The 22587-nt window shown below is 44.2% G+C and overlaps 2 protein-coding genes across 4 annotated transcripts in view; one reads left to right on the forward strand and one right to left on the reverse strand.

The window, feature by feature from the left end:
- Positions 1 to 911: 911 nt before the first annotated feature.
- kin17 (kin17 DNA and RNA binding protein) lies at positions 912 to 20831 on the forward strand. Of its 3 annotated transcripts, XR_014700685.1 has the most exons (12): positions 913 to 1092; positions 1186 to 1306; positions 1808 to 1902; positions 3595 to 3638; positions 5900 to 6065; positions 6598 to 6791; positions 8642 to 8696; positions 9170 to 9371; positions 10433 to 10501; positions 15982 to 16095; positions 17137 to 17500; positions 17559 to 20831. XR_014700685.1 is itself a non-coding variant. In XM_084578818.1 (11 exons), exons 2-11 carry the CDS (start codon positions 1193 to 1195, stop codon positions 17293 to 17295), a joined length of 1212 nt encoding a protein of 403 aa, XP_084434944.1. In that variant the 5' UTR covers positions 912 to 1092; positions 1164 to 1192; the 3' UTR covers positions 17296 to 20831. The 3 variants fall into 3 exon arrangements, 2 of the variants coding, with proteins under 2 accessions (XP_084434944.1, XP_084434943.1); XM_084578818.1 differs by having other exon boundaries at positions 912 to 1092; positions 1164 to 1306; positions 17137 to 20831; XM_084578817.1 differs by having other exon boundaries at positions 17137 to 20831.
- Positions 20832 to 21291: 460 nt separating this feature from the next.
- The window catches only part of LOC146179134 (uncharacterized), a 64166-nt gene continuing 62870 nt past the window's right edge, over positions 21292 to 22587 (reverse strand). The window contains exon 12 of the mRNA XM_084580125.1: positions 21292 to 22326. Coding sequence (XP_084436251.1) covers positions 21893 to 22326 — 434 coding nt within the window. The 3' untranslated portion in view covers positions 21292 to 21892. The remainder of the gene's footprint in view (positions 22327 to 22587) is intronic.

Here is a 22587-nt window from a genome sequence, read left to right on the forward strand (position 1 = left end):
CAACTTTTAAAGAATGTAACAGATGAGATGAGAAAAATCTTTTTCCTATCTCCACAATCACCACAGCATTATATCTCTCAGATGGTTCTATCACTCCTTTTCTTTCGCTTATGGCGAGGAAAGCAGGCCGTGTCAGAGCGAGTCCCAGACTAGCTCCTTAATTATTATCCGTTACCCACTCCTAGCATATTAATTAACACCTATGGTTGTGTTCTGTATGCTCCCAAACTAATGCATCACTCTCCCACCAGACAATGGTGGCACGTTGTTCTTTTTTTTTTTTTTTTGGTTCGATGTAGTTAAAATGAAAGGGGATATATTGCAGATGTATAATATGAAAGTGAGGAGGGACTGTTGGAAGGGGGGGGGGGGGGGGGGGGGCAGTTGCATGCTCTGTAGCTCAGGGCACTTGTTTTTCTTAACCCAGCCCTGCTGCACGACAACGGCAGCACCCCGTTTTTAAAGTTGTAAAATATTTTTAAGAAATTTATTTTTCATGTTTTGGGAGTGGACGCACCGCGAAATGACGTTAATTTTAATTACCAATTCTTTACGTTACCTTAAAACCTGAATGATGACACATCTCAGTGCAATCAGTTCATATCGGAGGCGTCTGTTTGAGATGTGTACCTATGTTAAAACAATTAGAATTTTACATAGCGCCAGCAGACGATGCCGTAGAAAAGCGCGACGGCTAGGGAGCTAGGGTGCCTCGGTGGCGGAAGGGGGCGCGCACATCGAAACTAGCTGCGAAACTAGAAGTAAAAGTAAAGTAAATGTACACGTTTTAGGTTAATAAAATTTTAAATAGTTCACTTTAATATTATTTTCAGCATCATATTTGACTTGCTGGGCGTCAAATATGCGTTCAGGTTATAATTTAGCGTTAATTTAGGTGTATATAGACAACATGTAGACAGTCCAATCCACTCACATCTCACCCTCTCACCACCTCTAAACTTCTTCAAGCGAGTATGTGTACTCCTCGTTTGCTTTGCATCCTGTGCTTTATCAAAATTTAACTGCAGTTTACATTACACATTTGCCGAGACATTCCACAAATCTGACCTGCGAGCCGCTACACAGAGAAAGGTGGGCTTCGTTGTTTCCAACAAGTATTGCTGTCTCGTGCCAGCGTTCACGCAACGCCCGATCGTTGTCAGCTGGTACACGTCTGTATTTCAGGTAGAAAATGCCCAAACACGACCCTTTCAGTCCGAAGGGCATCGCCAACAGAATCAAGTCGAAGGGTTTGCAGAAACTGCGATGGTACTGCCAGATGTGCCAGAAGCAGTGCCGAGACGAGGTGCGTGCGCTGAATAGTTGTTTCCTTCAGTGTCATTTTGAAGTCAAATCTCGAAAAACTTCTGCCTTGTCCATAACATATCGGTCCACGGTGCTGCGTGTTTAATGATCATGACTTGGGGCTGCGCTTCTTGTGTTTACTATGTCATTACACTGTCTTCACAAGTGTGCATGAGCTAACTCGGTTCTACTGATTGTCGCCTTGAGCACTTCATAAGTGTAGCCGTATGAAAGGGACGTTGAAGTCTTAAGGTGCGGTTGGGTGAGCCTAAATGAGGGTGCCCTGTGATCGCCCGTGACTACGAATTTGGTTTGTTTGTCTGATGACTGTGCTGCGTCTAAAAGTATGCAAGCTGTCGGCGAGACATACCTTCTCCGAAAGTGGGAAGTTTCTATTAATCGTTCAGTAGGCGTGAATGCAGCCTAGAACACTTCATTTTTTCTTCTTGTCTTATATTACTAACACGAAGGTAAGCTTTAACATTGCTTATGTTTTGTGCAGAATGGATTCAAGTGTCACACGATGTCGGAGTCACACCAGCGCCAGCTATTGCTGTTTGCCGAGTGTCCGGGCAAATACCTGGGAACATTCTCACAGTGAGTATCAACTATGGAGGACACCTTCATTCCTCAATGCTCTTATAGTTGCGACAGAAATGTTGCTGATCATTTATTTGTAAGACAGTCATTTTTCCAGCTTCCACTCTCACTACCAATTAGACTGGAATACAGATAGATGTAGTTTATTTTTAGTATCGGTTTAAGGAATACAAACTGTTGGAAATCAGTTTAAGGTATGAATCAGCAACCTGAAAAATTTTGAAGTCACCTTTTTGCTCTAAATAGTTAAATGATATGCCTGTGAGAATATGCCTTGGAGGCATATTCTCACAGAAGTCTCCACAGCCGTTCTCAGTCAACATTGTCGTAGGCCTTGGCTATGTCCAGGTATGCAACATAGAGAGGGAAAGAATTTCGAAAAGCACGAAGTTTCCAGGCCGTTTTCTTGGTAATGATAAGCAGGGTATCAAAAATGACAAAACTGAAGAAGGCATGCCTAAGAGTACTTGAGGTTTTTTATTACATTGTTGTTTTGTTCGTGGAATTTAAGTTTTGGTTTCTGCTGGTTGTGATGCCCAGAGGTCTGTACACATAGCCGCCATGTGTCGCACGCACTCAGAGAGCAGTGACGCACATGCTGCTTCATCACTTTTGCAAATCGCAACTGTGGCTACTCACTGGTTCTTGAAGCTGATATTTGAGCAGCAGATACTTTGTAACCACATCTGACTTGTGAATGCAACTTTCACTTCAAGATTTTTGTAAACAAGAATCCTGGAAGTAGAATGCTGTAATACATTATTTTAATCATAAATCATGTTTAGCAATATCGTTCTCCTGCCATCCATCATTCTAAAGGCCCTGTGCACACTGAAAAAGAACTGGAAACCTGGATCTTAGCCTTTATGTTTCCTTATTTAAAACGTGAGGGAGCCACCCAATGCATTCTTTTTTAACACCAGTACTCTTGAAACAGAGAATATTATTAGATTCTACAGCTTCCTTGAGTTCACTTTTGACCTTCTAAAATGAGGCCATTTTTCCTCTTTTCTGCTGCCACTTTTTACATTCGGAAAACACTTGAAATCGGTACACAGCACAGTCATTCATGTGGGATTGGCATTTTCTTTTGTCGGGAGTGCAACTCTCTCATGGACATGAGCCAAACTGAATTGAAGCACAAGTAGGAATCATCATTGTCACTCATTGTCACTTCTTTGCTTTAGAAGTAGGCGAATGTGTAGATTATTATTTTTTGGGTGGGGTAGGGAAGGGGGGGGGCAGGTCAGTGTCTCTGCATCATTTCTGGAATTAAAAGCAAGAAGATCAGCGTTGCCACTAAATCATTTTTTTTTATGCATTTCAGTCGAATTAATCGGCACCTTCATTTTTGTTAGCTCTGTTTACGGTGAATTTGTGGGTCCAAAGCTTGTCTGGTCTTCATTACCCTGCAGAAATCGGCCCCACTGCTGCCTTAGTGGTTAGGGCCCTCAGTTGTCAAATGCAAGGAAGTGGTATAAAATCCCAGCTGTGGCATCTGCATTTTGATGGAGATGAAATGCAAAGCACCCGTGTACTGTACACATTAAAGAACCCCAGGCGGTCGAAATTTCCAGAGTCCTCCACTACAGTGTCTCTCATAGCCCGAGTCGCTTTGGGATGTTGAACCCAATAAAAACACACACAAAAAACTGCAGAAATCACTAAAGTCTTCATTTTTCGTTTCAGAGAATTTGCTGAAACCTTTCTCGAGCTACTAAAGAGGCGGTTTGGTAAGTGTTCTCTTTCCTTTCGGGTGGCGTGATCTTTTCATTCCATTTCTAAGCATGTTTTACAACATCAATTGCAGATGATTTCAGGCTTGGAATATGTTTTAATTATTACTACAGACAATATTGTGTAGTCACTTCAGGATCAATCCTCTAAAGTTGTTTTTTTACTAGCGTCACACTCAGTCTTGAAGACAGGGCAAACATCACACGTATAACAAGAGGCAGGTTGATATAATAGTAAGTGATGCTTTTGCAATTTTTGTGAATAGTATTTGAGACAGCACAGTACCCGTGAAACCAATCCTTACATTGTGTGAATTTATTTAAACTTCAGTTATTGTTTGCTGTCTGTATTCAACTGAATTTGTAGTCAGTGTTGCCAAATCAAAAATAGAAAACCAGCAAAAGGGAATGCCAAAATCCTATAAAAGCCTCTAAATGCAATATTTGCATAAAAACCTACTTTTTGTGCATTTTATTCTGTTAATTTGCTTGCAAACCTCATAATTCCTATTACAATGTATATGAAAGCACTTTTTCTTTTTGACCGGAAACTTCAGACTGCAAACGCTTTCATTTTCACGAATATCGCGCCCTGTAGGTTTAAATTAAACTTGCAAAAGCACTTCTTTTCTGACTGCAAGCTGCTGATGGCAGGCACTTTCACTGCTTTCACTCGCAAAAGATGTCTGCTTCATCTTCATCCTGTTCCAGGTGGGATTCCAGCACGGCTGCCAATGTATCCCTTCATATCTTGCCTTCTGGTTACATTTGGTAGCAGTTAGTTGTTTGAGCAGTATTTTCTCTGCCTTCGTAGTGTGGCTCAATTAATTAAAATGAGATTGGCCATCTCTGTTCACATGAGTTTTTCTATTTACATTTTATAATCTTTAGTTGAGCGAACATGCGTCCAGTCTCTGCGTTCTATGGGAGCATCATTAGTGTGGAGAGAGAAAACTCAGCCAGCTCGATGAAGGGATTTTGTCAGAAGCATCGGTACACTAGTTAACTTCATTTCAAAATTCTGCCGTGCTCTCATGACCTTTCCAGCTGACAGGAGTGGGCTTCTTTCATTGCAATTAAATGACAATTTTTTTCTCTTGGTCTTCGAATTCCATAGGGGCATCGACAACTATTTAACTACACATGGGCCTTTATTTGCATTTGGAACTTAAGTACTCACTCTCGAAACTCAGGGTACTGCAGCAGCTCTTTCCTGCATTCCTGCACATACTTTATGGGTCCTAGTCTGCCAGACCACATGCCCAGCAGCAGCAGACTCTATGATTGCATTAAAAAATGCGGCATAAATCAATTCAAGGCTTTTTAGGCGTTGTTCAATATCCACATCTGAGTGATGCCATGTGCTCACAGCGACATCCTCTTTCAGAAATTAATATAGTTTTTGACAGAAATCGTAGGACCCTCCGAAACCGCCAAAAAAGCCAACAAGACCTAAAAACTGCTAAATCTCCTGCCTCCCATAACACATTTTTGCCCGCTAAACAGTGTACAAACCCACTAAATTTACCGGGAAAACTGCTAACTTGGCAACACTGTTTGTAGTACCAATGCACCTGATTACCACAGTGTTTTTGTTAATTTTTTGCTAACTTTCTTTTTTGGCCTGATCCGAGTTAGTCTCGTAGATTGCCCGGTAAAAAGGGTTTGGCCTCAAGGATTATTATCATCATCTTCCCACATTGAATAATCAGTGGCTTGTCATTCATTCTTATTGCCTTGTAGAATTTATTAGTTCAGAATGCACTGATTACATCTGAGTTCCTGGTAATATCCAGTTCCTAGTTGACTCGTTGCACCTTTGTGCAGTTAAACTACCCGCTTTGTCTTCTTAATTTTAGGACTAACTAAAGAGTAGCAGTATGTTTGCGATGTACCCGCAGCCACTGCTGCTATCTCAGATGTTCCGGAAATTCATAATGAAGAACTATATCTCTTCATGATACTTTGCAATGCTTTTTGTGCAGGATGCTTGGTATAGAGGAACGGTAGTGTGTCGCAATGATAGAGAGGTGGATGTGGATGGGAGAGAATCATAGTCAAGGGAAGTAGAAGTTCAGGTGAAGTAATTTGGTTGGATGTTTTGCCATGATAGGGGGTTTGGGGTTGGCCGCAGGAGGTACAAGAAAGTGGTAATTTGACACTGTCTCTGCGAGGTGCTCAGCTCTTTAGTGTACTCAATTTCGCTGGTGGCTTGATCATGGCTAGATTTCACATCGATGGCGGGCTGCTCCTTGCAGGCACCAAGCGAGTGCATGCCAACCAGGTGTACCAGGAGTACATTGCGGACAAGCAGCATCTGCACATGAACGCCACCCGTTGGCTCACGCTCACTTCATTTGTCAAGTGGCTTGGCCGGGCGGGCCACTGCTCAGTCGACGAGACCGAGAAGGGCTGGTTCATCACGTGAGTCAGTGTTTGCTTTTGATCTGCATGTATGGTGGGGCTGTGCTTGCTTCTGAAGTAGCAGTAGAAAGAAAGCTGTTGTAGTCTGGTGATACACTCCCTGGCAAATTTTGTGTCTCATCATTGTATAGAAGCCATTCGTATTGCTAACTTCAACAATGTTGACTAATAGAGAATGCCATGAGCTACAGGCTTATTATTTACTGCGTTGTTGTGGAATAAAAAGAAATACACTTTCAGTTTTCTTCTAAATTTGGAAATGTTTGTTACCCTTGGGAAATGCAGTCTGACGTCTCTGCCTCAAATCATCCAGCATAATATCTTTTTTTTGGCACAGCAGAAAGTCTTCGAGGTACTTTGATTCAAAATGCACCACCATCAGGTTGTTATGGTTTTACCATATGATGTGGTGCGCACCTACCATAACAGTACATGCCTGATGTGACTCTTACAGCTGGTAAATGACTTCTTTACGTGATGCTAGTGTCATAACAGTGTTGATGTTACGTTCAAAGTGGCCTCTGCCGTGCAGGTACATTGACAGGGATCCAGACACAATTCGCCGGCAAGAGTCGCTGGCCAAAAAAGAAAAGCTCGACCTGGATGACCAGGACCGGATTGCCAAGTTCATCGACAAGCAGATAGAGCGTGACCGGGAGAGGAAGAAAGAGGAGGCAGCTACTGCTGATTTCACCGAGTTGAAGCGGGAAAGTGAAGAAGAGAAAGGTGCTTACTTGGCATGGGCAGCATTTCAAACTAGGCTCTTTGGTCTTTTTCACGTTCATATTCTTTGCACCTTTCAAGAAACGTCAATGGCTTTTGGGTTAATTTAAAAAAATATGGGAGAGGGCATGAGTGTTCTGCACAAGTGCCTTTTGTTGCTTGAAACCAGTCATGCCTGTGCCTCTTGGATAAAAACTTGCTAGAACATCTTTGACTAGAACATGCTAGAATACCTGCTTCTCTTTTTTGCTTCGCTCTTTGGACAGCCATTATGGCATAAGAGGCATGCGCCTAATGTCCACTATTTTAATCAATCTCTTTAGGAGGTGAAACAGCACAGCCCTTATTTTTCCACAATACATAGTATATGCGATTAGCTGGTCAATCTGATGTGGGGGATGCTTCCTCTTGTTTTTGAATAGTTCGCAAATAAGGAAAAATTTAAGCACTTCATTTGCCTTATAAGGAGAGACTGTACTGTGAAGAAGATAAAAGGCCCATGTTATTTTCGCAGTCTTTGTATGTGTTTCCTAGCCCCACATGATGCAGTGCTGTCGAAACGAGGCAGCAGTAGTTACAAAGTGTTTTTCATCGTATGTGTTGAGTGAACTTAGGAGCTTAAATAAATATAACGGTTGCTTGTAGCCAGAATTTCACCTGTGATAATGCACTGCATTTTATTACTTTGTGTTTTCCCACTGCAGTTCATGTATACAAAACAAGAATTTGGTGCTGATACCTTGTTTCATTTACTTTGTATGTGTTTTTAGCAGCAGAGTAACTTTAGCTCTGGTATTATGCACTCGAGCCCACTTATAATGGCCGCAATTAAATGAACGCTTGCTTATTATGGATGGCAGTGGAACTACTGTCAAAATATGTATTAGGGCTGTGACTCCATGTGTCTGATAAAGCGAGCAGCTATGACCGCATCTCTCAATTATAATCAACGGGAAAACCCGGATACAATCCGCACCTGCTGCCAACACGCCGTCTGAAGAGCGTCTCCTAGGTCTCTTATCCCACTTCCACCAAAAAGGAAGCTCCAACACATTCGTAAAACAGGCTGCAAGGTCAGTGCATGTGTGTGGCCTGGTTTGTTGAACTCATCTAATGTGTGTCTCATGTGGAAGCAAAAGAGTGGTGAATGCAAGAAACAGGCAGCATTGAAAAAGGAGTGGCTACACATGGCCAGTGATAAACCATCATCACTGATTTGGTCTCATTTCTAGTCATGAGGTGTGCCTTGCTGTCCCACCAGGTTTGGGGCATGTATCGGTAGCAGAGTCGGTCTCTGCCTTCTGCTCTGCTGCTACTTGGCGGCAGCAGACGTGTGGTACATGCTGCGTACACCTGTGCTCTGGCAGCTTTGCCACAGCTTCCTTGTAGAGAATCAAAGGTGTAAATGGCGACTGGCCATCAGTTATTCTGAACACCTCATTCGCTATTATAGTGCGTGTAAAGTTCCTCAGTGTGTTGGCCAGGAGCATGTGATCATGCTGGAGCTTAAAAAGCAGCTTCAGTGTATCTGCTTTGAATAAATGCGTTAAAGACATGAGTTCCATTTTCCTAGAACTATGCATTTTTGTTTTTGCTGAAATGGGGCAAGTACACTTAATATGAACTTCGGATGCAACAAAAAAAAAGTCAGTGCGATCGTCAAGTTCCTTATAGTCGGTTTGACTGTATTATAAAAGCTGGTTGGGTCTGATTTATGGCAGAAGCCAAGTCACTGCTGTAGTAAAGTAAAGAAAAGCAAGCATCTTAAAAATCTTGTTTATACATAAGTCTTAAAAAATTATCAAGGAAATGAGAGGTGGTAAAGCTTACTGTCGTTTTCTCATTTAATGCAGTTGTCTTCAAGCTTGCTGCTTCATCATCAAAACAACCGGAGGAGAGTGCAAAAAAGTGAGTGGATATGCAGACCTTTTTTGTTTGTTTGTTTTTATTTTATTAGTCGTAACTTTGTTTCGTGTTTGACAGTGGGTTCAATATTTCCATTTCCAGTACTTGGCTCTTTTTTCTTTTCTCATTCTCCTTTCTTTTTACTCTCTTTCTCTTATGAACAGTGTAAGGCAGTTTGCATGGGTAATATTCTTTCTTTGTGGGGTCTTCACCAGGGCGGTTGGCATCACATTTGTGATTTCAGCCATGTTGTTAATCTACAGCAGTTTGATGTTTTACTGCTGCAGCAGAAATGTCTACTGTTCTCCAGAAAATCCAGCATAGTCGTTATCGTCATTAGCCTTACGGGCTCTGGCGGGTGGTACTTGGTAGGTGACACAGCCGTGCACTGAGTGGTAGTCGAGTTTTGTGATGTCACAAGACCACATGACATGGCCAGGTTGGCAAGCGCTGCAGGGAGCTGAATTTTTCTGCAGGGAGCTGAAGAAGGTGAACCCCTTGGAGGCGGCTGCCAAGGCTGCTGAGAAGCATAAGGTGCCATCGTCAGCGTTATCAACTTGCAGTGACGGAGAGCCCAAGGCCAAGAAACCAGCAAAGCTCTCTGCTCTCGATGAGATCATGCTCGAGCAGGAGAAGAAACGGGAGCAGGTCAATCGCCGTGCTTACTGGATCACTCGTGTGAGTGGCAGGTTTTGTGATTAGAAACTTTTCTTGGTCGACACTTGTGCAATGCTTACAAATTGTTTTCTTCCTTGCACTTCTGGCTGGTGTTGTGTCTTTGTGTGTAGTTTTTTTAAAGGGTTCTTTCTCCCGTGTGCTGTCTCACGGGAGGAAGAAGTGAAAGATAGCTTCAGCAGCAGCAGCACAAGGGGATGAAATTGATGGCTTGAATCATCTGCCACCAGTACCCACACAGCGTTCTGTCCCTAGGCTACTTCTGTTGTGTGGAATGATATTTATCTTGAGAAAGAAAGATTCGTGTGGTGACTTTATGATAGGTGTGTTATGTTTGTTTGTTTGTTTGTTTGTTTTTTTCGTAGTTTTGGGCATGTAAAAGTGAAGTCTTTAGAAAGCTCTTGTTGGTTGGTAAACCTTAAGTGGCTCTTTGATGGTGGGAAGGGGCAGGGAGATGACCAAGGCTGCCGATTTTTAATGGTCTAGTTTACTGTCCTATCCATTGGTATCTGCAGCAGCACAGTTAGCTTTAACTCAGGTACATCTGTTTAAAATGGCTTTTGAGGTTTGCTTGTGCTGCCTACCTTAAAACAGTTTTAATCGGATTTATGTCACGATTTGTAGGAAATCATTCCAGCTATGGGTATACGCGCCAGCACATAAAACCAACCATTTGGTGTGAAGCCATGCAATGCTTACCTTTTCTGTGCTTGCCTGGCCAAGAAGATGGGATGCTAACTACAATTAGTCTGTAAGCAAATGGCTAGATGTAAGTCATGTTTGCTTGCTTCGTCTGCATTGTCTATTTGAGTTGTCGTTATTAAACTATAGTCCTTGATTTCACATTATTCACTCACGCTGCTGTGTGTAAGAGTGAAAAAAAAAAAAAAAAAAACGAAGGAAGGAAGGAAGAAAGTGAAAAAGCGCATATTATTGCTTGCCAGTATAGTTCAGGTTACGAGTCTTATTGGTGATTTGAAGTTAATGTTCCAAAATTTATCGTGGTAATGCTTACAGTCATAGGAGTTGGACTAAATGGGCTTGCTTCCCTCCTTGCAATGCAGGACATAGTCGTCAAGGTGATGGCCAAGAAACTGGGTGACAAGTACTACAAGAAGAAGGGCGTCATTGAGGTGAGTGGTAACCAGAGCAAGGCATAACACTCTAGCCCTGTTGCAAGATGGGCCTGTTACGTTCCGCTGCTTAACAGTAATGCCAAGAATATTCAATGTTGTGCAGTTAAATATTTCACCAGAATTATCACTGACACAAATGAAAGGACATAAATGAAATGAAAAATTAAAGAGCTCTGCAGAATCTACATTGGAGTAATGCGAAAGCACGGATACTGCTGTTGGTTGAAACTGGTTGCTTCTAGTAGCTTAATTCACTTCTTGTTTGCCCATTTTAGTCTTTGGTACTTTCAAATTGCGCGCCAGTCCCTTCCTATGACTTTTTTTGGCTCTACTTCCGGTTGCGTGACGTCACATCCTCTATCTCACATTAATTCACTTTTTGTTTACCCCTTTTAGTCTTTGGTACTTTCAAATTGCACGCCAATCCCTTCCTATGCCCTTTTTTTTTTTTGGCTCTACTTCCGGTTGTGTGACGTCACATCCTTGACGTCATATCCACTATAGCACCCGTTTCTCTCTTTCCACTTTTACTCCCACCTTCCTCCCTTCCCTTATAAGTTGGAGTTGGTTCAGGTGTCTACAGAACAAGTGTGGCAGATACTGCGCCTTTCCTTTCCTGTGAACCAGTTATTCTAATTACCTAATTAACTTATTGGCCTAATTATTTTTTCTGCAGCAACATTACGTCAGCCTCTATCGATTGACACTACTTATTAACCTCTACCACTTCTCAATTACCCGCAACTGCTGCGGACACGATTTTACGGACGCGGTCTGCGAGCACGGTCAGCAGACAGAAATCTGTGAACATAGCGAAATAACGCTTTCACGTTAATGTGCAGTACTTTATGTTCTCGGGACATGAATATGAGTTACTGGAAAAGCATTTCTGCCAAAGTGTCTTGCAAGGAGGCAGACATTGTATTCGATAAGGAGGAAATAGCAATCATAAGCTGCACGCACCATGGGCATTACTCTGCTCACAGAGGAAATGTTTCAACAGAAAATAACTACCGCAATCTCCAATGACGCCATTGTGTTGGTTGTGACCATGGTTACGTACAGTGTTTTGCAGGTTCACTCTATTGGCTGCCACCAGGCCTATGCGTATGCAGTAAAGACAGATTGTCACATAACCAAGAAACACGTTGCAAGGATCCAACTGTATCACCTTATTGAACCAGTGCAGCAACAAGAACCAGAGCGTAATTAAATTCACGAAAGGAATGGAAAGTGTGGCTGCTGTGGCAAAGGAAGCCCAAAAGCGCTATTTTTGTCACCATTACTTGTAGCAGGATGTCCCACCAGAGAAGGTGCAACTATTACGCACAGCCTTAGGCTTTTGCTTAGGTTGCAGAGTTTTCATAACTGGCAGGTGTTAATTGTACACCTCCCAACCTTCCTTTGGTATGCATGGAATTTCACTAGACTTACCCAGTGCCTCACAGACTGTGTAATACTGCAAGAAGAATACATATAGTTTCACATGCCTGGCAGCAGGTGTAATGCACATGCTGTGCACATAACATGAATGTAGATATCTATTTGCTGGACTGATTGCTTCCCATACAAATCTCATCACAAAATCTCAAGAATGCATACTAAAAAGGACCTCAATATATATTTTTTTTTATTTGTGTTCAAATTTAGTGGACTTCACCTTGGATTCCCTTAATTCACCCAAGATCGAAGTACCAAAGTGAAAGCTTGCATTCATGAGATTCCATATTAGTTCAGTGGTTTTTCTTAGCAACCAGTGTGCTGTTTATAGCATTCAGTTCAGTTCAGTCATTCAGTCGTGTCCGACTCTTCGTGACCCTATGGACCATGTCACGCCACGCTTTCCAGCCTCTCACTATCTTCCTAACATCACATAACTTCATCTGCAGTGCCTCGAGGATGCCATCTAACCATCGCGTTCACTGCCTACCCCTTCTCCGGCGACCCTCAACCTTTCCCAACATCAAATCTTTCTCCAGCGACTCCTCTCTTCTCATCAGATGACCAAAGTAGCTGAGCTTTAACTTTAGAATTTGACCCTCCAATGAGCAGTCAGGGTTTATGGTCGACAATATCGACTGATTTGGTCTTCTGGCAGTCTAAGGAACTCTCAAGAGTCTTCGCCAGCACCACAATTCAAACGCGTCAATTCTTCGGCGGTCAGCCTTTTTCACAGTCCAACTCTCGCATCCATACATCACAACTGGAAAGACCATAACACGAGTTATACGGATCTTGGTTGGCAGACTAATGTCTGTGCTCTTTACTAGGCGGTCAAGGCTAACCATTGCTCTCTTTCCCAGAAGCAGGCGTCTCCTAATTTCATGGCTGCAGTCTCCTTCCGAGGTAATCTTGGAGCCCAAGAAGAGAAAATCTGTCACAGCTTCCAATTCTTGTCCCTTGATGCTCCAGGACTTGATAGGGCAAGACACCATGATCTTTGTCTTTTTAATGTTCAGTTTAAGCCCAAACTTCTCACTCTCTTCTTGTACGCTGTGAGGTTCTTTTCTTTAAATCTTCTGGCCGCCTTGTTCTGTGGCTTATTCAGAGACAGCGATCTAAATACATGACCAGACCGACCAATTTAACGACGAATAATTTTATGTACGCACATGGACGGGACGAGAGTAGGACGAGCAAGTAGGACGAAGACTAAACACAAAATTGTCTACAGTCACCAGTTCGTTGGGTAGGCAGGAAAGTCGGTGTAGACGCTCCGGTTGTTCAAGCGACGTAGGGTCGCTGACGTAGGGCCTCGGCAGGCTTAGCGAAAGACTAGGCCACCGGACGGGGCCCAGTGGAGGCACGAGGCTTCGGGTTGCCGTTCCACGGCCGATGAAGCAAGTCTCCCCGACGTGCCTGGGTCCAGCATGGCGCCGAATGCCCGTGCCTGTGACGAACTGCCTTTAAAGCAGCGGCGATGAGCTGAAGCTGTGGTGCTCCCGGGCCCGATCGCCTGGGACAGCAGGAGGAACAGGACAGGATGCAGCCGGTAGGCCCCAGGTCTGGATCCCCAGGTCAGGCCTGGCAGAAGACGCACCGCTCCGAGCACAACCGATCGGCTCCGCTGCTCGCTTGTTTCCCCTGCTCGTGCCTCGCGCTCCTCGAGCCAACCTCCACGTTTTCCTCTTTTTCTTTCTCCAAACATGGTTTTCCTTCTTCGTCTTTTATGAAATTCTCCCCACTCACGCACATGTTCTTCACATGCGCGCATCAGAAGTCTCTTGAGTTCCACTTCACTTTCTGCCATTAAAGTGGTATCATCCGCATATCTAAGGTTGTTAATACGTTTGCCAGCAATCTTCACTCCAGCTGAAGACTCGTCCAGACCGGCCTTCCTCATGATGCACTCTGCATATAGGTTAAATAGGCAGGGCGACAGTATGCAGCCTTGCCTCACTCCTTTCTCAATCGGAAACCAATCAGTAAGACCGTGCCCAGTTCTGACTGTGGCCTCTTGCCCTTCATACAGGTTCCTGAGGAGACAGATGAGGTGAATTGGAACTCCCATCTCTTGGAGAGCTTGCCACAATCTGCTGTGATCTACGCAGTAAAATGCTTTCGCATAATCAATAAAGCAGAAGTAGATGGGTTTCTGGAACTCTCTTGCTTTTTCCATGATCCAGCGAAGGTTGGCACTTTGGTCTCTAGTTCCTCTGCCCTTGCGAAACCCAGCTTGCATGTCCGGAAGCTCCCGATCCACATACTGCTGCAGTCTACCTTGGAGGATTTTCAACATCACCTTGCTAGCATGCGAAATAAGCGCGATCGTGCGGTAGTTGGAACAATCTTTGGCACTGCCTTTCTTTGGAATGGGGATGTAAACTGACCTCCTCCAATCCTGTGGCCACTGCAGGGTTGTCCAAATCTTCTGACATAATGTATGCAGAATGTTAACAGTGTCATGGTTGAGGTTTTGAAGCTACTCAGCTGGAATGCCATCAATTCCGCTAGCTTTGTTCTTAGCAAGGTTGGCTAAGGCCCATTCAACTTCACTCTTCAGGATGCCCGGCTCGAGATCGGTAATCACAACCGTCTTATGTTGGGTTTGCACATTCTGCTCCTTCTTGTACAGTTCTTCTGTGTATTCCTGCCACCTCTTCTTTATCTCTGAGGCTTCAGTGAGGTCCTTGCCTCGTTTGTCCTTTATCACGCCCAGCTTAGCACAGAAGCTTCCTTTGATATCTTTGATTGTCTTATACAGAGCTCTTGTGTTCCTTAATTGGCTGTTGTCCTCAACTGCTTGGCACTGTATATTCAGGAAGGCATTCTTATCTCTCCTTGCTATTTTCTGAAAATCCGCATTGAGAACCTTGTATCTTTCTCTTTCCCCCATAACTTTTGCCATCCTCCTTTCCTCAGCTATTTGCAAAGCCTCTTCAGATAACCAGTTTGCTTTCTTGCATTTCTTTTGCTTTGGAACTACCTTAGTAGCAACTTCTTGTATTATATCACGAACATCAGTCCACATCTCTTCGGGCTCTCTGTCTTCTAGATCTAATTCTTGAAATCGATTCCTCACTTCCACAGCATATTCTAATGGAATTTGATCCAGAACATACTTGAAAGGCCTTCTAGTTTTCTGCGTTGCTTAATTTTGGCAACAAGAAGCTGGTGATCGATGCCACAATCGGCCCCAGGCCTTGTTTCTACTGCTTGTATAGCGCTTCTCCATCTCTGCCGGCAAAGAATATAATCGATCTGATTCCTGTACAGACCGTCCGGTGAAGTCCATGTGTACAGGCGCCTCTTGTGCTGTTGAAAATGAGTATTCGCTATGGTCGGGTTGTTTTCTTGACAAAACTTTACTAGCCTCTGCCCAGCTTCATTTGGCTCACCAAGACCGAACTTGCCTGTAATTTCGGATATTTCTTCACTCCCGACCTTGGCATTCCAGCCTCCTATGAGAAAAACGACGTCTGATGATGGGGTGCGGTCTAAAAGGCATTGTAGGTCCGCATAAAATCTTCTGTCTAGCCTGCAATAAAATTGCTCCGAGTTCTGAGAGCAGCCGGTCACACATTTACTTTTCATCATATATAAACACGCCGGCTGCTAGTCGCACTGGTTATCTGGATGTCGCATCCGGTGTTGTCATGACAACATTAGTATGATGAAAAGTAAATATGCCTCTGGTCTTTTACCAAGGGAATTATTAGTCAATTTCTATACTCTGTTTTACATTTGGAAGCTTTTTCCCCCTCTGGGCATTGTTGCTCTGAGCAAACACTGTTAACACTGTATGTATGCGAGTAAGAGCCACACTTGTGTAGGCACCAGTTATTGCAGCAAATTGTATGCACACCAAATTAGTTACCACAAATATAGGGCAAGAACTCTCCTAAATTGTAGCCCTTACCTGCATTATATGCACAGGGTGAATAGGTGGAACATGTATAACGAAATATGCAGTCCAAAAGCAATGTTTCAGACATTGCAAGCCTAGTGCAACGATAACGGTTCCTTTCATTTTCCAGGATGTGCAGGACCGGTATGTGGCAACAGTGCGTATGCTAGATACCAACGACGTGCTGCGGCTAGACCAGAGCCACCTGGAGACAGTCATCCCAAACATTGGGCGGCGAGTCAAGGTGGGGACAGCTCTCTTTGAATGGGTGCGGGTAGTTTGCATGTGAGGGATGTGAAGGAAGCCTGGTGAAACTGCCACTAGCTTCCTGCACCTGTATCTGGTTAGAACCTTTAGGATCCTTTTTTGGGCCACCATCAATAATAAGAAAGATCAGATGGCTGTTGTTGTCCAAGTTGCTTTGCAGGGTTGTTTTTGCAGGTTCCTATGGTTGCGATGTACGACATCTTGCTTTCAACTGCCTCCTTAGATCTAAGTTATACCTGCCACTCACACCCTGCCATGCAGTGGCTTTGTCTTGGGGCACTGAGCGGGGGACCCGGATTTGATGCTGGCATAAGAAAGTGTTTCGATGGAGGTGAAATGCGACGCACTCGTGTGCTATGTGATGTCAGTGCATGGATGAGAACTCCAGTCAAAATTGCGTGGAGCTCTCTGTTACGGCATCACTTGTAGGCTGAGCTGCATTGGGACGTTCAATCCTATAAACCAGGTGTAAACCTAGTGTGCCTTTCACAAGCTTGCATGCACACAAGCGTCATGAATGTTTTTTTCATCCTCTGTAAAAGATCATTAATAAATTATATACTTAGCATATAACTATGTACTTTTCAGAGCCTGCAGATATTGGAGAGGGAAATAGTTAAATATCAGATGTGAATAAAATAAACTAATAATGTACTTGTGGAGGTAACTGATTAAAAGTGGAAGAGAAAACAGCCCTAGCTGCCGGCGGATCCAAGCCTACAACCTACTCTGTCGTCTATTGTGTGTGTAACCTATCTTTTAGTGTGTTCACCAGCACTGCCTTCATATGAACATGCAATGTGAAAAAAGGAGAATATCAAGTGAAGTATTGCTGAAAAGAAAAAAAAAAAAAAAAAAAAACATGCTGGCTACAAAACTTTCGCATTTCGATCACGGGAAGCGAGATGTTAGAACTAGGCAAACTTTTAGTACCTTCAACGCAGTTGCAACACTTTAATGGCTGAATTGTTTCTCATATTTCTCTGAAAAACTCTGAGAGGGTACTTGGTACTTGCAGGTAGTCAATGGTGCCTACCGAGGCCAGGAAGCCACACTGCTCGAAGTGGACCAGCCAGGCTTCTGTGCCAAGCTCCGTCTTGACTCTGGACTTATCAGTGGGCGTGTGCTTGAAAAAGTGCCTTATGAAGATTTCTCCAAGCTTCACGTGCCCTCGTGACATTTCCAGGGACTTGCTTGCAGCCGTAGCATGTGCCTCTCATCAAGCACTTGTGACACCGTACCATCAGTTTACATTTCCTTCTTTGTAGGAAGGATGGTTAGAACTTCGACTGAACTCGGCAGTCTGTTTCATCCTGCACATTACTTGTTACTTTGTGCCATAGAGAAGTCACGTGTGCTTGCGTCATTATGTATAGCAACTTGTTCTGTTGCCTCCTAGACACCCAAGCTTCTCCGGTTGTGGTGTCTAGGAGGCAACAGAACCAGCACAATTTTTTTTTCCCTCCATCACTACTTGCTTAAAGGGTGCTAAAGCACCTACTTTCTGTAACCTTTGGCTCTTATACTGCAGATCGAATCCCGGCCTCAGCGGCCGCTTTTCGGTGGAGGCGAAAAGCAAGGCGCCCGTGTGCTGTGCGATGTCAGTGCACGTTCCCCAGGTGGTCGAAATTTCCTGAGTCCTCCACTACGGCGTCTCTCATAGCCTGAGTCGCTTTGGGAAGTTAAACCCCACAAACTAAACTAATTGTTATACTGCAGCAGACATTGTACTGGATGTCTAGAGCTGTCACCAACTTTGGCCCAAGGAAATGTCATTGAGAGCACAAATTGTTTCGAATGCGAAACGCACACAGCTTGTACAAAATTTCAGTTCTCCAACAAATTCCCCTCTTCCCTCATTTAATCCTTCACAGTTGAGGAATTTTATTCGTTTCGTGGTCACTACAATCGGTAACCAGCTTACGAATTTCACACATCCCAAAGAAACTGTTGCTTGCATGCCGTTGCTTGGTCTTGTCGCATCTACCTCCACTAGTCCGCATTGCACTCAGTTGTGCAGGATGTGCTTAAGCTAAAAAATTGGCATACCTCGTCCAGTTGCAAACGGCTCCAGTAAACAGTGCAGCGCGAAGGAGCACTGCTCTGTGCCCACCCTAGCACCTCGGTGCACGTCCCCATGTTCCATGTTCCTTTTTAAAGCTCTGATTTTTGCTTTGATACGATTGCATGCCAGCAAGAAGAATCAAACTTGGCACCCCTGCCCATGCCACTGCACTGTTAGTCATCTTGTACTCCACCACAACTGGGGGCCATCGAGCGGAAAAGCAGGATATGAGAGTGGGCTTGGAGAATGGCTGAATTGAGAAGAGAAGAAGGTAAACAGCTTGCTGCTGTGGATGAAACGTAGTCCATAAAAACTGCAAAACAACCAGTCACTAGAAGCCAAACATCATTGGCTCATGGATGCACCCTATGGCAGGGGCAAGGGTGCTGTGTTCTCACGTGTGGACAGTCGGTGAGATCACAGGTGAGATTAAGTTCATGTCACCGTGTCTTCTTGGGTCTGGAGGACAGGGCAGGAGGGAATGTGTACGGTACTAGTGCTCATGACAGCCCCTTTGTCATCGATTAGGTGGTGCATACTTAATGTGCACTAGTCACACACCTGCGTGTCAGTGCTCTCAGAAGTAAGAGCGTTTCCATTGTCGAGCCACGGCAGCGTAATTGGTGGGTGTTTTGAAGCCTCTTGTGTTTCCTTTTTTTTTTTTTCTTATCGGCCCAGTGGTTACGGCGCTCAAGTATAGAACCCAAGGATGCGGGATCGCATCGAAATTTCCGGAACCCTTTGCTATGGCATCCCCCGTAGCTCGAGCCGCTCTGGGACATTAAACCCTACAAACCAAACTTTTATTTGAGGCTGCAGTAAACTCAAGTTTTGTCATCAAAGGACCAAAGAAATGTCCAAATTAACCGGAAGCTCGAATTAAGTGGGTGTGAAAAAACACACGATTCATGCGTGGGCATCACCGTTCCATGCAGTTGAAGTTCGGGAAGGACTGTTTCAGCGGGCTGTACCTCGACGAGATCCCCGTCTGGATTAAACGGGGTGAGCTCGCCGATTGTTTGAAATAAAAAGAATTCGACGCCGTAGACTTTCATGGGCATTGGCTGGACTGCGCTACTTGTTCTAATTACCCAAATTTCTGAATTAACAGGGGTCAGATTAGCAAGCTTTTACTGTATAAAAAGGCTGCTGCAATGGCCCAGAAAGGCCATCACTAGAATTTCAAAAACAATCAGTAATTAAAACCCCCCCAAAAAAAGCTGAAGATAACACTGAAAAGCAGTCTGGTGTTGTACATATTTTATTCATGTGGAGGCACCTTAGTTTGAAAGCTATTAGTTCGAAACCCATCGCCGGACGCCGACCGGTAAAAATAGATAAAAGCGTCCCCCGGTTGGCGCTCGGCTTTTCTAGGGGTGTGCGCTTGGAAGAAGCTCCGTAAACCCCATGAACTAAGCTTCCATAGCTAAGCTATTGAAGCTTAGTTTGAAATGGTATTGACAGAGCATTTCATACTGCTACAATTGTGGTATTCGATTGAAACTGTGTAGCAAACATTCCTAAAATTCTTACACCATAGCAACAAGAAAATGTGTTACTAACCCAAACTGAAGATAGTTGAGGCAAGGCATACCGTGCCCTTTCTATCAGTTCAAAACTGTGAACTTTTGGTTCACGTCATTAAGAAAAATTTTCCTAGATAAACTGTAGCTTGGTGTATCAGACCCTCGAAATTTTTGGTTGCGAATTTCATTACCAATTTTTCAGTTGAGCAGTTTTCCCTTCTGAAAAGTTGCTGAACTGAAAAGTTGGTAATGAAGTTTGCAACCCCTTCGCTCCGCCGGGGTGGCGCAGTGGTTACGGCGCTCGGCTACTGTTCCCAAGGACGCGGGATCGAAACCCGGCCACGGCGATTGCTTTTCGATGGAGACGAAAAGCAAGGCGCCAGTGTGCTGTGAGATGTCAGTGCACGTTAATGAACCCCAAATGGTCGAAATTTCCGAAGTCCTCCACTATGGCGTCTCTCATAGCCTGAGTCGCTTTGGGACGTTAAACCCCACAAACCAACCAATTTTCCTTCATTTTCTACTGCTTGAATAGGAAATAGCCATTCCTTCCTATAGTCCCAGCCTAGTAGGGTGTCTGCATTTTTAAATAAGCTGGCTAAAAATCTCTGCTCATCGATAAAAGGATTCTCCTTCTGTGCCTTTTGTTGCCCCTGGACACTGCTGCCAACAAGCAGGTGCAGTCCTAACATGGAGTTGTCGACTAGCTGGTACATGGCAAAGCACGAAAGTGCAATAAAATGGAGAAGAATGGTTTTTTCTGTTGACAGGCCTTGTCTTTTTGTGCTGTTCTGCTTCTAGGCACTATCAGTGACATGAGGGGGGTTTGGAGAAACTCTAGGCGTAGGCAGCTGGAACATGTTCTCAATGACCGTGTTGTAGTGCAGAGAAAGGCAAGGTTGGCAAGCGTCACAGGTTGCAATCTAGAGAAAACCATTTGCCCAAGTTCTGAAAATAAAGTCGCTAGAGCAGTGCAATTCCTAGACCTCTATTCTACATGATGCTGAATGCTTCGAGTAAAAGAAGGTGCTGTCCAGCCTAGCTTTTTCTAAGGATCTTCACACTGTTAACTGTGTCTAAATGCACATCAAAATAAAGTGGCCATCTTTCAAATTATTGGCAGTCCATTGGGAAGCTGCACTTGGAATGTGGGTAAAGCTAAAAAACTAAACAGCGCCCTTTTTGATAGTGTGGACAGGAGACAAAACCATTTGTTGTTTGCATTCACCTGTAAGCTCCCAAGAGAAATGACCTAAGGAAGACTCCACTGCCATTATTAGCCCAGAAGTGCACACATGTGAACTCATGCCAGATATCAGGCCAGTTTTCACATCACCATCATCATCTACTGATCCCTTAAATGTGCCATCAGGGACCTTTAGATATCCTGACTGGATGTGCACATATATATTATATGGTGGTATTTGGGCGGCTGTATAGGGCTGTCCTTTTTTTTTAACAAATTGATGAAATGAAATAGCTTGGCTGGTAGCTGCCAAGGTACTTTATGTATTAGGCACTGTAATGCCACCTTGAAGCACTTGGGGAGGGGGATGTGGACAAGCAGAAGCCTCAGTTGGTGTTTGTTTACCATAAGTAAATGCCTTTATTTTCAGAAAGTGAGGAACTTGCCCATCTCCATACCCCATGTAAGTACAGCGGTCACTTATACAGCTTGCAGAGGACCCGGATACTGTCTGCATATTCAGATCACAATTAGTTAACCGGTGATAGGCCCTGTTATAAAAAGGCTACAGGAAGTAAGGTATCCACCTACATTCGATTCACATTTATGTCACTAGGCTCATCTGCTTTGTAAAAAGAATGCATTACCTCATGCCACATTGTAGGGCAAATTAAAACACATAATACTGACAATAAAACTGTGCTGCTGCACTCTCTTAAGTGACTGGTACAGCGTCTGTCAAAAGTTTAGAGGCCAGCAGATTTGTCGTATGCTATGTAGTAGAGCTCCTTTGGCATTCGTGGAAGTCCTAGGCATTGGTGAGGGCAGCATCAAAGATCTTGCCTTCAGGAGAGACGAACACTGGGAACATATTGCTAGTCACCGGCGTGGCTTGGAAGCAACTCCCTGGGTCTAAACTTTTGACGGAAGGTGTGCCCTGTCGACAATCGTCACAAGAGAGTGCAAGGTGGAGGATCCACCTTTGGCCACCTGAGGATTATGTCAGGGCTGGCGCAGTTTCTAAAACACCAGCATTCCTTGTATGCAGCTCCTCATGCTTTTTGTGCTGTGACCTGTGTGCGTATGCCATCGGGCAAAAGCGGCACTGGAAAGGTCTTTCGCCTGTGTGAGTTCGCATGTGGGTCGCAAGGTTCACCTTCTGCGTGAAGGCCATGGTGCAAAAATGGCACTGGAATGGCTTCTCGCCAGTGTGAATTCGAAGGTGCGTCGCCAGGTTGCCCCTCTGGCCAAATGCTTTGCCACAGTAGCTGCACTGGAATGGGCGCTCGCCCGTGTGTTTCCTCTGGTGATCCTTCATGCTTCTGTGGAAAGCTGTTGTGTAGCTGCATATAGGGCACCGGAGCAGTCGCTTTCCAGCAGGTAACTTCTGTCCAGGAAGTGAGCCACATATGCGAAGCGGGCCAACAAATCCTGCACCACAAGAGACAGCGTACATTAACTCAATTCAGAGCATAACCCCTGCCTGTTTGCTTAGATGGGGCCTCGGTAGCCTCTGAGGCTGTAAGCTAGCAAATAGTTAATTGCACCGTCACGACACTCCTGAGCCAGTCGCACGCACTACTAGCACACATGCATTAAAAGACAATGAATGAAACAGAGAAAAGTCAGTTTTGAAAAAGAAATAAAGTATGGGTTTCAATGAACATACAAGTTATAAAGGACTTCAATTTG

Source organism: Amblyomma maculatum, chromosome 9 (genome assembly GCF_055883805.1).
Source record: "Amblyomma maculatum isolate TAMU_Amacu chromosome 9, ASM5588380v1, whole genome shotgun sequence".
NCBI lineage: Eukaryota > Metazoa > Arthropoda > Arachnida > Ixodida > Ixodidae > Amblyomma > Amblyomma maculatum.

Bases quoted from the DNA above. Each gene is read 5' to 3' on its own strand.
- kin17 (XM_084578818.1), top strand. From the start codon at position 1,193: ATGCCCAAACACGACCCTTTCAGTCCGAAGGGCATCGCCAACAGAATC. The intron at 1,307-1,807 runs GTGCGTGCGCTG...TGTTTTGTGCAG, and splicing joins AGAAGCAGTGCCGAGACGAG to AATGGATTCAAGTGTCACAC. The intron at 3,639-5,899 runs GTAAGTGTTCTC...TGCTCCTTGCAG, and splicing joins GCTACTAAAGAGGCGGTTTG to GCACCAAGCGAGTGCATGCC.